The sequence below is a fragment of the Haliotis asinina genome, chromosome 12 (assembly GCF_037392515.1).
Source record: "Haliotis asinina isolate JCU_RB_2024 chromosome 12, JCU_Hal_asi_v2, whole genome shotgun sequence".
Classification (NCBI taxonomy): domain Eukaryota; kingdom Metazoa; phylum Mollusca; class Gastropoda; order Lepetellida; family Haliotidae; genus Haliotis; species Haliotis asinina.
In genome coordinates this window covers 56,429,340-56,446,945 of record NC_090291.1, presented here as the reverse complement: position 1 = coordinate 56,446,945, position 17,606 = coordinate 56,429,340, and the positions used below count along the sequence as shown (strand labels likewise).

Sequence of the window (17,606 nt, the reverse complement as noted above, 5' to 3'; positions counted from 1 at the left end):
CATTGTCATCTCAGCCCCGAGCCGTGACTCATATCTCTCATATAGGATACTGATCTCATCAGTGGGCATTTTCTGAATTTCATTGGGAGTGATATTGTCACCAAGGCAAAGTTTCCACGAGAACAACCAGTTTCTCTCGCTTGTCATCGTTTTGTTCATCCTGAAGCAGCATTTGTTTGAGCAGTTTGTTACATTTCATCTCATAATATAGCAATCGATTTTTAATTCTAACAGCATAATGCCTGATACACATGACACATAGCGAGACAAAGGTTAGGTTACACACAGTGAGGATCTTGAATGTCGACATTGTATACATTATCATATTATCTGAGATCAACACAACCGAGTGACCTGGCTTCTGACCAGGAAAATGATAAGTGGTATTATAATAATAATTATTATTACAGCCCTTCTGACAATCTGGGTAATGCAGAAGGCTGCAGTGTTGGGGAGCCTTCATATTCTACGGAAAGTTCTTGGTGGGTTCGACTAGGCAGTGTTTCCTGGGAGAAGTCCCATTCGCTGTCTGGGCTGCGTGTAGAGGGGGGCGAGGGTCCTGAGCTGATGATGAGCCTTACCAGCCTGACTGTGCCAGGATCACCCAATCCCTGTCTGCTGCATTTCTATCTCAATCTGTAAAACATAATAATAATAGCTTGACTGATCTCAAAAACCTCCACCCTCTCACATGTCTAAATACTCAATACAAATTATTCACAGGGTGTTTGACAAACCTCGTGTCATCTTACTGCTCTTCCACTGAGATAATTTACAGAGAGCAGAAGGGGGCGAGAAAGGGATGTTGGGGGTGCAAGGATCAACTTCTTGTACAGAAAATGATTTTGGAAGAGGCTAAAACATATCATCGCAACCTCTCCATGTGCTGGACAGACTACAAAAAGGCATACGACTCTGTCCCTCATGAATGGATTCTGAAGTCTCTTCAGTGTATTGACCTCCCTGAGCGACTACTTGATTTACTCAAGTCTTTAATGAGTTGCTGGTCGACGGAACTTGATATGTACTCGCAAGGGCAGGTGCAGACTTCGGAATCTATTCCAACCAGAAGGAGAATATTTCACGGGGACTCCTTCAGTCCTTTGCTTTTTTGTCTGTCTCTAAATTCTTTAAGTTTTCTGCTCAACAGGGAGGAAGGGTACCATCCCGGACCTCCTCAGCACAGATCCCCAACACCTCTTACTCATCTTCTCTGTATGGATGACACCGAGCTCCTTGCCAAAGGAGAGACCAATTTGAAAGAACAGGATCTCCTTGTCGAGTCCTTCTCTAATGATATTGGCAAGACTTTTGGACTTGACAAATGTAATACTCTTCATTTGAAACGTGGCAAGGTGAGTGAGTGAGTGAGTTAATATTTAACGTCACATCGGCAGTATTGCAGCCATATTATGACGAGAGCATTCTTAAAAATGGAATCTATGTATCTGATAAAAACCTGTCGACGAAGGACAGTAAAACAACTAGAATATCACAATGAGAAATAAAACTAGCGTGAAAAGCTAAAACTAATATCCCTATTCAGACAACACAATATAAAACAGGCTATATGGATCACCAACAACTGAAAGTTGATCACCATACTAGGGGCCATGGGGACTTACAGTAATTCTGCTACCTGCATGGTCCCTAGCTGGATTTACACCATCCTCTCAACTGCTGGTGACTGTATGCAAGATTAGCCACAAATTAAAATGACAGAAATACTACGACTAAAAAACAGGAAGATCAAATTTGACTTGAAATGTTTTGGGACTTACGTACCCTCTCAGGGGGACAATAATTTTACAGTGCTTTAACCACCCTCGAGGATACAGCCACTAACACTCTAAGTTCCTAATTCGAAATTCCAAGCATAAAATATTTATATATTTACAATTCATTTAGCAAATCTAACTCTTTTAAAAATGCAATAATTAAATGAGAGCTAACAGAATTAAACAGATCCTTCAAAGTTCGTGAATTAAAATATTTATCCCTTGTGATGGAATATTCAACACAGTCAAGCAGGACATGCTTGACTGTGATTCTTTCATCACAAGGGATAAAAAACGGAGGATCTTCACCTTTTAATAGATACTCGTGAGTATAACTCGTATGGCCAATGCGACATCGTCGCATGATGACCTCTTCAAATCTGGACTGACAACCCAAGTAAGTATAACCGATATAAGGTTTTATTTCATGTAATTTATTTATACCTACCTGGGTGTCCCACTTCTTCTGCATCAGATCACGGATATAAGATCTTATTGCAGCTTTATAATCAGAGTATGGAATAAGAAGTGGTGTCACAGATTTGTTGAGTGCCGCGTTAGCAGCAAGATCGGCCATTGTGTTACCTACGTGACTAGGTAACCAACAAAGGACGATGTCGCACTGGCCAGTAGCAAGATTATTGTACAATTCAATAATTTCTATTAAAAGTGGATGTTTACAAGAAATGTTTTTAATAGCCTGAAGGCAAGAAAGAGAGTCGGAATAGATTATATACTGTTTACGTTTCGAGTGTCTTTGAATATATTTAAGAGCTGTTAATATAGCGTTAGCTTCAGCTGTAAAAATAGAACTATTGTCTGGTAATCTAGAAGATATTGTTCTGGATCCAATGACAGTAGCACAAGCAACTGCGCCACCGTCCTTGGACACATCTGTAAATAAGGATTTATAATTGCTATATTTATGTTTCAATTGATTATATTCTTGTTGATACTGTAATTCATTGGTTTCTGATTTTTTAAATGTCGTTAACGTTAGGTCAACTTGTGGCCTAACCAATTGCCAAGGAGAAGAAGAAAGAAGACGGGAAGGCGATATACTTTCCAGGTGTATACCGGCAGAAGAAATAAATGGTTTAATTCTGTGCCCAAGAGGTGGAACAAGAGAAGACTTTTTGTCATACAAATCCTCATAAAGCGGATTGAAGACACAGTTATAGGCAGGCTTAGATTCATTAGAATGTAATTTAGTAATGTATTGTAATGACAATTTTATACGGCGTTGAGTAAGAGATGGTTCATCGGCCTCAACGTAGAGACTATCAATGGGTGAAGTTCTGAAAGACCCAAGACAAAGTCTTAAGCCTTGATGGTGAACAGAATCAAGAAGTTTAATGTTGTTTTTGCAGGCTCCACCATATACGATGGAGCCATAATCAAGTTTCGAACGTGTGAGTGATCGATACAGGTGTACGAGGGTTGCTTGATCAGCTCCCCATTTAGAATTTGACACCACTTTCAACACATCAAGTGCTTTCAGGCACTTAGTTTTCAGAGATTTAATATGGGGCAGAAAGGTTAGGTGTGGGTCAAATATTAGGCCCAAGAATTTGGCCTCCTGACAACTTTAATGGGAGTAGCATCTAGAGATAGTTCAGGGTCTTTTTGTATTTACGACAGAAGTGTATGCAACTAGTTTTCGATTTAGAAAATTTAAAGCCGTTTTCAAGACACCATTTATCTATTTTGTTCAAACACAGCTGCAGTTGCCGTTCAATAGTATGCATATACACAGCATGTTGTTTATTTATCAGCGCGTTTTTCACAAATGATTCTAAACGCACTGAGTGATCGACAGTACTTCTGTTTTTTCGGAAACCACATTGTATGTCTGCGATAAGGTTATTGGTTTTCAAGTACCAAACAAGTCGATTATTTATCATGCGTCCCATGGTCTTGTAAACACAGCTAGTTAGTGAAATAGGTCGATAATTGGACGGATCCGTAGGATCACGTCCAGGTTTAGGTATTGGTACTACTATGGCGTCACGCCATGACGGAGGAAAGTTACCCGATGTCCAAACATCCTCAAAAATAATGAGAAGAGTTTCTAGGCAGGATTCTGGTAAGTCCTTCAGGAGTTGATAATGTATGTTATCAGCTCCTGTAGCAGTGTCATGAGCTTGATCAAGAGCAGTATGGAGCTCATGAATAGAAAAAGCTTCATTATAATCTTCCCCATTATCTGAGTTGAAATTAATAGTTTTCTTTTCTTGTTGTTTTTGATACTGCTGGAATTTAGGTAAATAATTAGAGGAGGAAGAGTGTTTAGCGAGGGTTTCACCCAGTTTATTTGCGATATCTGATTTATCAGTAAGTAACTGATCTCCATGTTTAAGATGATGGACAGTAGATTTAGTACCTTTGCCTTTGATATTTTGGACCATGTTCCATACCTTGGACATTGGTGTCCGAGAATTTAGTTTAGATACATAATTTTGCCAAGATTGGCGTTTGTTCTGTTTAAAAGTACGCCGTGCTTTAGCATTTAAAAATTTAAATTTATTTAAATTATACAGCATAGGATGGCGACGGAAATAATGTTCTGCTTTTTTCCTTGCCTTCCTAGCTTGTTTGCACTCATCGTTGAACCATGGTTTTCTTATGTGTGGAACTGCAGAGGACTTAGGTATACACTCATCAGCTATGGAATTCAGTTCATCAGAAAAGCATTTAATAGCATCGGGAACGTCAATAAAACGTTCAGGTTTACGTTTTTCAGCACACAGTGTTTCATATAAAGCCCAGTTAGCCTTTTCAAAATTTCGTCTTGATGATGGAGGAACATCAGAAGGAGTTACAGCTTTTAATACAGTAGGAGAATGGTCACTTCCACAGAGATCATCGTGGACTGACCATTCGAATTCATTCAATAGTTCTGAATTTGTCAATGACAAGTCAAGAGCAGAATAGGTCCCTGTACCAGGGTGTAAATATGTGCTGGAACCATCATTATAAATACATAAATCATTGTCAGAACAAAAGTCCTCTAACAACTTACCTTTAGTGTTTGTAGTTACACTACCCCAGAGTGGGTTATGCCCATTTAGATCTCCCATTATAATACAGGGCTTCGGGAGTTGGTCATACAGGGCTTGAAGATCAATTTTGGCGAAGTATAGAGTGAGCATAGCGTAAACGCTACATGTAAAGTAATTCTCACAGCAACAGCCTGCATATTAGTATTTAGTGAAACAGGGCTTTGAATAACGTTTTGTCTGACTAGAACGGATGACCCGCCAGTGGCCCTATCACCCGGAGATGAAAAAGAATGGTATGCATTAAAATGACGAAGGTCAAATGTATCTGTTTGTTTTAAGTATGTCTCTTGGAGACATATCGCTGAAGGTGTAAAATCTTGGACTAATAGCTGTAATTCATGTAAATTAGTCCTCAATCCTCTACATTTCCACTGTACAATATTATTGGAATAAACTATCTTTTGGGGGGATTTATTGAGGATCTACCCCGCACTCGTTTGGAGGGCGACAAGCTATGTGCCCTTTCAGAAACGTCCATATCTTCAAGAGACCCATACTTATTAATTCAGTTTACATTCCAGTATTATCTTGTAGTTCAATTTGGAATTGGTGTTTCCACTGGGTCTCAGTATGCATCACACTCTTACACATGTAAATCCATATGTCTACCCCGGAAGACAAACTCGTTCTGAGGTACTCTTAACACACAATACTTTGGCTCCGACGTCTTCTTCATCACATATTTTGGGTACCCGTGAAGGTCCCAGGGTAGAATAGGCCTTCAGCAACCCATGCTTGTCGTAATAGGCGACTAACGGGATCGGGTGGTCAGTCTCGCTGACTTGGTTGACACATGTTGTTGATCACTGGATTGTCTGGTCCAGACTCGATTATTTACAGACCGCCGCCATATACCTGGAATATTGCCGAGTGCGGCGTAAAACTAAACTTACTCACATATTCTAGGGCAAAATCGATCGTTTCACAGTAAATCCTGAAACCAAACATAAAACAATATGAGTCACATGCATGACAGAAAACTGTTTTGCATGTTCTATTTCAAATCTACAGATATCTCTAGTCGGACGAGTTAATAACAAAGCTTAAAAACGAAAAGATAAAGGGAGACCATTTTTTAGAACCAGTCAATTTCTCAAGACACTTACCTTGCACATGTCAGGTATGTCATAAAGGTCTTCTAAATAGGAACGTCGTCCCAAACGTGAACAGAGAGCAACTGCCTTTCTTTTTGTATTTTCTCTAAGATATTGATGAAATCCTTTCTATTTTCTGTAATACTAGCCATGTCCATTCACTATCTTTGAGGCAAACGGCTACCAGAACCACTAGGGTGAACAGCATCCATGTGTTCTCTCTTGCGACTGCAGTTTGAATGACATGGGACTGTTCGGGTATCTTACATTGCTCATGAGTCTAAAGATACCTGGGGGGAAAGCTGTTTATCCCAAGGTCAACTCGATTCAGGGTAATTGTCCCCTGTCAGCCAAGTGTTTACCTGGGCCACCAGCAAAGTCTTCTCCAAGGCCATTGCCCCTGTGAAATGGAGTCAAGCACGTGTTTCATAAGAAATGGGACTATTTAAGCCTGTATGCAACACCTTTCGCAAAACACCAGAAGACTGAAAGTATCCTTTTCGAGTTTGGTCAACGATAATGTTTGAAATTGTTACATCTATGAGTTCACCAAATGAGCTGTTAAGTTGGAAGAGTCACGTCTTTTTGAAACTTTTAACTGCTCGGTTTACACGTCAAAACATAAATTTAACTATTGTACTGCAGGATGTTGTCCATGTCCACAATACGGCACATGGCAACATTTTCATATTGTGATTGCATCAGGTGGTGACAATATGTTATGTTATGTATATTACTCATCAGAACAATTTTATTCTTTTTTCCCACAGAAGTGATTCCGATTCCAATCTGTCAAAGGTAAGCATCCTTACATCAGATCAATTACCGTCATTGTTTCTAAATGTCAGTTTATGTATATGACTCACATCTGCGTTTTACTATGTAAGTGTGTATCCCGGTGACAGCATTCTTAGAAACGCCAATTTGACAGATTTGAACACAGCATCGGGTAAGTCGTTCTGCAAACGTTGCATCTCTAAGACTCTACATTAAACACAAGTCCGGTTCGTGTCTTCAAGTCACGATACATTATATAGGGAGATCAATTACAACACATTATAGGCGATACCTCTTTAAACTTACTACCGTCTATAAGATGTATGGTCGTCTGACCCTGGGTAGAGTATTTGAGTGAGTGAGTGAGTGAGTGAGTTTAGTTTTACGCCGCACTCAGCAATGGTAGAGTATTTGAACAGAGTGACTATAATATGTGAAATAGTTCTTCTATACTAACAGTTAACTGTAGAACGCAAACATATTTTAAATCTTGTTCACCGAGTGCGATTATGTCATGGAATTCTTTGGCCTATGAACGCTGTTAACGCTATTTCCTTGAATCAGTGTATGAATATATTCAAGACAACAGAAACCCACAATTACTTTGATTTAGATTTTTTGGTCCAGATTTGGTCAAATCGTCTATTATCGACTCAAGCTCGGCTGTAGTGATCTAGGCACCCATGAAGAGCCACCTCCTCGCGGTGGGTGCTGGGTAACGCTAAGTGCTCTTCTCCCGTGTGGACCCAGGACAGAATGTGTCCACAGCACCCCATTGCTGGTCGTAAGAGGCTACCAAATTGGGCAACCTGTTGGCCGTGGGTTGCGCCCCTGTGTCGGTGGAGGAGGGGATCCTGGTGGTTGAGGGCACTGGAACAAGGACTAGGTGATCCTGTTGCCCAACACACCACTTCGGCCCTAACTTCACCTAGACGGCTGGTTGAATAGGCCCAATGCAATCAATCGGCTGGTCACGCCAAGCCCTGTGCTACATATTGTATTGTTGCACCAAAGTTTGAAAATTATCCTTTGATATGTTTTAAAGTCTTGGCGAACTTTTGGACTCCGAATTTCAATACCTAAGTTAATGTCTGTTTTTGCCTAGAGTCGTATGCCAGAAGGTGGTGGCTCATGGGCCAATCTGGTGGAATCATTAATCTTTTAATTTTTCTACTGGAGTAAATCATCCGGGTATCCTTGGTGCTGCAAGCTGGAGACCCGCTTGTTTTTAGCATTGTCCTTGTGATACTCCGTGGTGGGTGGGGAGCTCGGATGATGAAACTTATACACTTACTATGGAAAACAAAATCCCCCTAAAACGAAACAAGCGTCAACTGGACAGTGATGATGATGATCGACGACCTTCAAACTCAAATGAATATTGGCCACGATTTCTCGTGATCGAGACGGTTGACAAATCACCTCTAAAACTCAATCCTTATGCGGTATCAAAAGGTGTGCATGGTATTGCTGGTGAAGTTTCTAACATAAAAAGGTTACGTACAGGTTCTCTGCTCATGGAATGTAGTAGAAAACAGCAGGCAACAAATTTGATGTCCAGTGAGTTATTCGTTGGAATACCGGTATCAGTTACTCCGCATAGAACTTTGAACTCAAGTAAAGGCATCGTGAGAGACCGGGACCTACTGTTTGCCGATACGAATGAACTAGACATTGCCTCGGAAATGAAGGACCAAGGAGTAACTTTTGTGAGGTGTTTTAAATGTCAAAAGTATGGACATGGTGTCAATAGCTGCACAAATTCCATAACATGCGCTCACTGCGGTGAAAAAACTCCCGTGACTGAAGATTGTGATAGTAACTTTAAAAAATGTACAAACTGCTCTGGCACTCATTCATCTTTTTCTAAAGACTGTCCATTATGGAAACAACAGATGGAAATAAACAAAATTAAATTCACCAGAAATATTAGTTTTGCTGATGCCAAAAAGCTTGCTGTTCAGACCCCAGAACCAAATCAGTCATATGCCTCAGTTACTCGAGTATCCGCTGGAACGAGTCAAAATGCAACTGCACCTATGTCCACCTTTTCCACACCATGCCAAACTGATTTGACATGGGTTGACACTGATACACCTGAGGTATACTCACCTCACCAGTCAACACAAACCATCGAATCACAATCAAAAACACCAGTCACAGTTGAAGTTCAATCTCGGTCAGTGTCAAAGGATAAATCATCATCACAGTCTACCCCAACACTCTCTACTGGAAATTATGGGAAACAAGCTTCAAAAACCAAAGTGAAATCAAACAATGATACTTGTAAGAAAAATCAGAGCGGCAGAGCCTCTAAAGGTGCAGAAGATAAGATCCAGATATACAATAGGTTTGGATCCCTTGAAGCCATGGACGTGTCCGAAAACATCCAGCACAGGGCACATAGTCTGTCACCCTCTCGAAAGTCAAGGGGTAGATCCCCAATAAACCCCCCAAACCAAAGAAATAGTTTCCTCGAACATTTTACAGTGGAATTGCAGAGGCCTTAAAATAATTTGCATGAGCTACATCTATTAGACCAAGACTTTCAACCGTCAGCAATCTGCTTACAAGAAACGCATCTGAAGCAGACAGATTCTTTAAACGTTCGTCAGTTCAGCGCATATCATTATTATTCTCCTGCTGATAATAGGGCCACTGGAGGATCATCCATTCTTGTCAGAAATGGCGTTATCCACAGTCATGTGAAACTCACAACAAACCTTAAGGCAGTTGCAGTACGACTTACGTTGAACATTACACTTACTCTGTGTTCTTTGTACATTCCGCCATCATCAACTCTTATTCTGGCTGATCTTCAATCTCTCTATGATAAACTTCAAAAACCATGTGTACTCATGGGCGATCTGAATGGCCACAACCCGCTCTGGGGGAGTGCGACCACAAACACTAAAGGTAAAATTATTGAAGATTTTATTTCAAATAATAATTTATGTATCTACAATGATGGTGCAGATACATATCTACATCCTGGAACAGGAACATATTCAGCCCTTGACCTGTCAATAACTGACTCCAGCTTACTTAAAGAATTTGAATGGTCAGTCCACGATGACCTTTGTGGAAGTGACCATTTTCCTACTATACTTAAACGTGTGACCCAATCTGATACTCCTCCACTATCCAGATGGAATTTTAAAAAGGCTAACTGGCCTTTATATACCATCCAATGTGCTGACAAACTTAAACCTGAACATTTTATTGACGTTCCTGATGCTATCAATTCCTTTTCTGATGAACTAAATAACATTGCTGATGAGTTTATTCCAAAGTCCTCTGCAGTTCCACATATCCGAAAACCATGGTTCAACGATGAGTGCAAACAAGCTAGGAAGGCAAGGAAAAAGGCAGAACATTATTTCCGTCGCCATCCTGTGGTGCATAACTTAAATAAATTTAAAATTTTAAACGCTAAACCGCGGTGTACATTTAAATAGAACAAACGCCAGTCTTGGCAAAATTATCCATCCAAAATAAATTCTCGGACACCCATGTCCAAGGTATGGAACATGGTCCAAAAAATTAAAGGCAAAGGTACTAAATCTACTGTCCATCATCTGAAACAAGGAGATCAATTACTAACGGATAAATCGGATATTGCGAATAAACTGGGCGAAACCCTCGCTAAACATTCTTCCTCCTCTAATTATGTACCTACATTCCAGCAGTATAAAAAACAACAAGAAAAGAAAACTATTAACTTCCATTCAGATAATGGGGAAGATTATAATGAAGCTTTTTCTCTTCATGAACTCCATACTGCTCTTGATCAAGCCCATGATACTGCTACAGGAGCTGATAACATCCATTATCAACTCCTAAACCATTTACCAGAATCCTGCCTAGAAACTCTTCAAAATATTTTTGATGATATTTGGACATCGGGTAAGTTTCCTCACTCATGGCGTGACGCCATAGTAGTACCAATACCTAAACCTGGACGTGATCATACGGATCCGTCCAGTTATCGACCAATTTCACTAACTAGCTGTGTTTGCAAAACCATGGAACGCATGATAGATAATCGACTTGTTTGGTATTTGGAAACAAATAACCTTATCACAGATATATAATGTAAAACAGAAGTACTGTCGATCACTTAGTGCGTTTAGAATCATTTGTGAAAAACGCACTAATCAAAAAACAACACACTGTCTCTAATTTTTTTGACCTTGACAAGGCATATGACACTACATGGAAATATGGCAGTGTACGAGCTTTACATGACTTCGGCTTGCGAGGTCGTTTGCCTGAATTTATTGCCAAGTTTTTAAATGACAGACAATTCCAGGTCCGAGTGGGTTCTACCCTGTCTGATCATTACAATCAGGATCAGGGTGTTCCACAAGGCAGTAGTTTGTCTGTCACTCTTTTTAGTATAAAGATAAATAGTTTATCTAAAGTTTTAAATGATTCAATTGATGGATCGTTATTTGTGGATGATTTTAATATTTCTTGTCGTGGGAAAGCTATGCATACTATGAAACGGCAACTGCAGCTGTGTTTAAACAAAATAAGTAAATGGTGTCTTGAAAACGACTTTAAGTTTTCTAAATCCAAAACTAATTGTATACATTTTTGTAGAAAATATAAGTGAGTGAGTGTGTGAGTTAGTATTTGACGTCACATCGGCAGTATTGCAGCCATATCGGGACGAGAATGATTTATTATAAATATACAAATGAATTACTAGCACGGACATTGTAAAACCCTGTCAACGAAGGACAGTAAAACTGACTAGAATATCACAGAATAGAATATAAAACTAGTGAATAGACCTAAAAAAACAATGTATCTATAGAGGATAGTACAATATAAAAATGAGCTATAGGTTGCCAACAACTAAAGGTAGATCACCATACTAAGGACCATGGGGACTTACAGTACATTTGCTTCCTGCATGGACCCTAGCTGGATTTACATCATCCCTTCAGCTGTTAGCAATTTAGTCAAATCTAGACATAAAGTAAAAACACACTTATTCTACGATTAAAAAGCTGGAAAACTGAAATTTACGTCAAATGTTTTTGGACTTACGTACCCTCTCAGGAGGACAATTATTTTACGGTATTTCAACCCCCTTTGAGGGTACAGCCACTAACGATTTGAGTTACTAATTTAATCTTCCAATTTTAAAATATTTATCTATTTACAGTTCGGTTAACAAATTTAATTCCTTTAAAAATGCAATAATTAAATGAGGACTAACACTGTTAAAAAGATCCTTCATAGTATGTGAATAAAAATACTGATCCCTTGTGATGGAATACTCAACACAGTCAAGCAAGACATGCTTAACTGTGATTCTTTCATCACAAGGGATGCAGAACGGAGGATCTTCACCTTTCAAAAGGTATTCATGCGTATATCTGGTGTGGCCAAAACGACATCGCCGCAAGATGACCTCTTCAAATCTGGACTGACAACCGAAGTAGGTGTAACCAATATAGGGTTTTATTGCATGTAATTTATTTATGCCCACTTGGGTGTCCCACTTCTTCTGCATCAGATCACGGATGTAAGTTCTAATCCTGGCTTTATAATCAGAGTATGGAATAAGAAGTGGTGTCACAGATTTGTTGAGTGCTGCCTTGGCAGCAAAATCGGCCATTGCCTTACCGGAAATACCTACGTGGCTGGGTAACCAACAAAAGACGATGTCGTATTGGCCAGTGGCAAGATTATTATACAATTCAATAATTTCTATTAAAAGTGGATGTTTACAAGAGATATTTTTAATAGCCTGAAGGCAAGAAAGAGAGTCGGAATAGATTATATATTGTTTACGTTTAGGGTGTTTTTAATATATTTAAGAGATATTAGTATGGCGTTAGCTTCAGCTGTAAAAATAGAACTGTTGTCTGGTAATCGAGAAGATATTGTTCTGGATCCAATGACAGTGGCACAAGCAACTGCGCCACCGTCCTTGGACCCATCTGTAAATAAGGATTTGTAATTGTTATATCTATGTTTCAATTGATTATATTCTTGTTTATATTGTAATTCATTCGTTTCTGATTTTTTAAATGATGTTAAAGTTAGGTCAACCTGTGGCCTGACCAACTGCCAAGGGGGAGAGGAAAGAAGACGGAAAGGAGCTACGTTGTCCAGCTGAATACCAGCAGCAGCAATAAACGGCTTTATTCTGAGCCCAAGAGGTGGAACAAGTGAAGTCGTTTTGCTATACAAATCCTCATAAAGAGGATTGAAGACACAGTTATAGGCAGGGTTGGATTTGTTAGAGCATAGTTTATATTGTAAAGACATTTTTATACGGCGTTGCTTAAGAGAAGGTTCATCAGTCTCAACATAGAGACTGTCAACAGGTGAGGTTCTGAAGGACCCAAGACAAAGTCTGAGACCTTGGTGGTGGATAGAATCAAGAAGTTTCAGGTTGCTTTTACATGCTCCACCATAAACGATGGAGCCATAATCAAGTTTAGATCGTACTAATGATCTGTATAAGTGAAGGAGGGTAGCTTGATCCCCTCCCCACTTTGAATTTGAAACAACTTTTAGCAAATCTAGTGCCTTCAGGCATTTAGCTTTAAGGGATTTAATGTGTGGTAAAAATGTTAAATGAGAGTCGAAAATTAAACCCAAGAACTTGGCCTCCTTTACAACTTTGATAGGGGTGCCATTTAAAGATAATTCTGGGTCCTTATGAGGCTTATATTGTCTACAAAAATGTATACAGTTCGTCTTGGATTTAGAAAATTTAAAGCCGTTTTCAAGACACCATTTATTTATTTTGTTTAAACATAGCTGCAGTTGCCGTTCAATTGTATGCATATTTTTACCACGACAGGAAATATTAAAATCATCCACAAATAATGATCCATCAATGGAATCATTTAAAACCTTGGATAAACTATTGATCTTGATGCTAAAAAGTGTGACAGACAAAATACTGCCTTGCGGGACACCTTGATCCTGATTGTAATGATCAGACAGGGTTGAACCCACTCGGACTTGAAATTGTCTGTCTTTTAAAAATTCTGATATAAAAAGAGGCAAACGGCCCCTCAGACCAAAATCATGCAAATCTTTCAAAATGCCATGCTTCCAGGTTGTATCATAAGCTTTCTCAAGATCAAAGAAAATTGATACAGCATGTTGTTTATTTACTATAGCATTTTTAACGAAGGATTCTAAACGTACCAAATGGTCAATGGTACTACGATTTTTCCTGAAACCACACTGAATATTGGTTATTAGGTTATTGGTTTCAAGATACCAAGTTAATCTATTATTCACCATACGTTCCATGGTTTTACAGACACAGCTAGTAAGAGATATTGGTCTGTAGTTAGACGGATCTGTATGATCCCTGCCAGGCTTTGGTATTGGGATTACAATAGCATTACGCCATGATGGAGGAAATTCCCCAGACGTCCATATTTTATCAAATATATCTAAAAGGGTCATCAAGCATGGTTCAGGTAAGTGTTTCAGGAGCTGGTAATGGATATTATCATCACCGGTAGCAGTGTCATGAGCTTGCTCAAGAGCAGTTTGTAGCTCATGTAATGAAAACACTTCATTGTAATCTTCACCGTTATTTGATTCAAAATTAAGTTTTGTCTTTTCCTGTTGTTTCTGATATCTCTGAAACTCAGGAACATAATTTGTTGATGAAGAATTTTTGGCAAGAGTTTCGCCGATTTTATTTGCAATTTTAGACTTATTAGTAATTAAATTATCACCATCTTTGAGATGGTGTACGGCAGATTTGGAACCTTTGCCTTTAATTCTTTGAATTAAAGAATTGAATTTCGCTTTTCTGGCCTGTCTACAATTTGCATTGAACCATGGTTTTCGTACATGTGGAGACGTAGAGGACTTTGGTGTACACTCATCAGCTATTCTATTTAAAATGTCAGAAAAAGTTTCAATGGGATCACTGATATTAGTGAAACACTCAGGTCGCAGTTTTGATTCACACATAGTTTGATATAAAGACCAGTTAGCCTTCGAAAAGTTCCATCTTGTAAACGATGGAGAATCGGATGGAGTAATTTGTGAGAGGATAGTTGGGAAGTGGTCACTTCCACAAAGGTCATTATGAACAGACCAATCAAATTCATTGAGGAGGTTAGAATCTGCAAGAGATAAATCTAGAGAAGAATAAGTGCCAGTTGCAGGGTGCAGATAGGTGCTTGAATCATCATTAAATATGCACAGATCATTATTTGAAACGAAATCTTCAAGTAGTTTGCCCTTAGCATTAGTGTTAGTACTGCCCCATAATGGGTTGTGACCGTTTAGGTCCCCCATAATAATACATGGCTTCGGGAGTTGATCATATAGTGATTGAAGATCAGTCTGTTGTAGTGTTGAAGAAGGCGGAATATACAGAGAGCATAGTGTAAATGCTACTCCCAGAGTCAGTCGCACAGCAACAGCTTGTAGATTAGTTTTAAGTGTAACAGGGCTGTGAATAACATCCCGTCGTATGAGGATAGTGGAACCTCCAGTGGCCCTATCACCTGGAGGGGAAAAATAATGATACGCTTCAAACTGACGTAAACTAAAGTTATCTGTCTGTTTCAGATATGTCTCTTGCAGGCAGAACGCTGATGGTGCTAAATCCTGGATTAACAACTGTATTTCATTAACATTTGTTCGTAGTCCTCTACAGTTCCATTGCACGATATGCTGAGATGGACCTATCTTTTAGGTGGATTAATAGGGGATCTACCCCGTACCTTTTTCGAGGGCGACAAGCTATGTGCCCTAGAATGGACGTTTTCAGACACGTCCATGTCCTCAAGCGATCCGTATCTGTTAAATAATCTGATCTTATCATCTGACCCCTTTGGGGCCCTGCCACTTTGCTTTGTGAAAGAATCTGGTTTCGGTTTGGCTTTGCTTTTGACAACTGGTTGAACGTTCCTGTTAGACTGAGTCATTTGAGATGCCTGAGAAGATGTATCACAAGCAGAAGAAGGTTCTGATTGGGTTTGGGGCTTGTCAGGAAGTGGTTCCACAGTTTGTGTAGATATTACAGGCGATAACATCATAGGAGATTCGGTTTTAAGCCAAGTCAAGTTCGTTTGACAGCTTGCAGATGACGTGGTTACTGTAGGGGTTTTATCAGACGGTGTTTTTGCAATGGAAGCATACGTTTCCTTAATCTCAGAACCTAAGACAATCTTTTTTGCATCAGAGAAACTAATGTTTTGAGTAAATTTGATCTTGTTGATCTCCATATGCTGTTTCCAAACTGGACAATCTTTGGAAAAAGATGAGTGAGCACCCGAGCAGTTGGTACATTTCTTAAAAGTACTCTCGCAATCTTCTGTTGTATGTGTCTTCTCACCACAGTGAGCACATATAACGGACAATGTACAAGTATTAACACCATGACCAAATTTCTGGCATTTGAAACACCTCAAAGGATTTGGTATGTAGGTGTCAACGGTCATGTTACAATATCCTGCCTTTATTGATCTGGGAGCATTGGGAGAAGAAAATGTGAACAGGTAAGTGTTCGTCAGAACGGTTTCGTGGTTTTTGCGTGTTGCAAAACGCTTGACGTAAATGACTCCTTGCATTTGGTCTTTCATTTCCGAAACAATATCAAGTTCGGACATGTCAGCGAACAATCGATCTCTGTCTCTAACAACTCCTTTGCTGGTGTTAAGTGTTCTGTGAGGAGAAACTGATACCGGAATGCCGACGAACGTTTCAGTTGACATCAAATTAGTTGCTTGTTGCCTTTTGCTGCACTCAATGAGCAATGACCCTGAACGTAAAAGTCTAATGTTTTTCACATCACCAGCTATGCCTTGTATGCCTTTTTGCACTGCAAAAGGATTTAACTTCAATCGTGTGTTATCTTTAGTCTCCATTACTAAAAAATGTGGCCAGTAGTCAATTGATTTTGGCTGTCTGTGGTCATCGTGATCAGGATCAGTGTCGAGAGGACGTTTTGTTTTCTTTAGGGGAGTTTCGTAATCCATGTTTAGTGTTTTAAGATTCATCATCCGAGCTCCCCACCCACCACGGAGTATCATGAAGACGATGCTAAACACAAGTGGGTCTCCAACTTGCAGCACCAAGGATACCCGGATGATATACTCCAGCAGAAAAACCAAAAGGTAAATCCTCCACCAGATTGGCCCATGAGCCACCGCCTTCTGGGCATAAGACTCTAGGCAAAGTTCATGTATACAAAATTCAAGTTAAATAACATTCTATAATCCAAAGGCGCCAAGACCGAAATACAGACGATTTCAAATCCCATTTTGTGCAATTACATAAAGTCCATGCACAGGGCTTGGCATGACCAGCCGATTGGTCGAACCGGGCCCATTCGACCACCCGTCTAGGCGAAGTCAGGGCCAAAGTGGTGTATTGAGCAAGAGGAACACGGTTACAGGTCCCTATTGCCCTCAACCACCAGGATCCCCTCCTCCGCCGAAACAGGGCCGCAACCCACGGCAAACGGTTTGGTGGACCAAATATCCCCCCGGGTCCACTACGGGGGTGTCGGCGAGCTCTTGGCGTTACCCAGCACCCACCACGAGGAGGTGGCTCGCCACGGGTGCCATTTCCACCAGATTGGCCCATGAGCCACCGCCTTCTGGGCATACGACTCTAGGCAAAAACATATATAAAATGATGAATTTCAAATTACAATCTCCAAAGAGCCAAGCATGAAAAATCAAATTACCAGTTTCATAAATTTTGAGCATGAAATAGTTGTAGCTCAGGGCTTGGCGTGACCAGCCGATTGATAGAACTGGGCCAGTTCTACCACCCGTCTAGGTGAAGTAAGGGCCAAAGTGGTGTGTTGAGCAATAGGAACATTGGTCCTGCTCCCATTGCCCTCAACCACCAGGATCCCCTCCTCCACCGACACAGGGCCG

General features: G+C 40.0%; 1 protein-coding gene across 1 annotated transcript in view; it reads left to right on the top strand.

Moving 5' to 3' along the window:
• The window catches only part of LOC137257585 (deoxynucleoside triphosphate triphosphohydrolase SAMHD1-like), a 193,267-nt gene that overhangs the window by 10,371 nt on the left and 165,290 nt on the right, over positions 1–17,606 (top strand). The window contains exon 2 of the mRNA XM_067794904.1: positions 6,705–6,732. Within this exon, the coding sequence (XP_067651005.1) occupies positions 6,705–6,732 (28 nt within the window). The remainder of the gene's footprint in view (positions 1–6,704; positions 6,733–17,606) is intronic.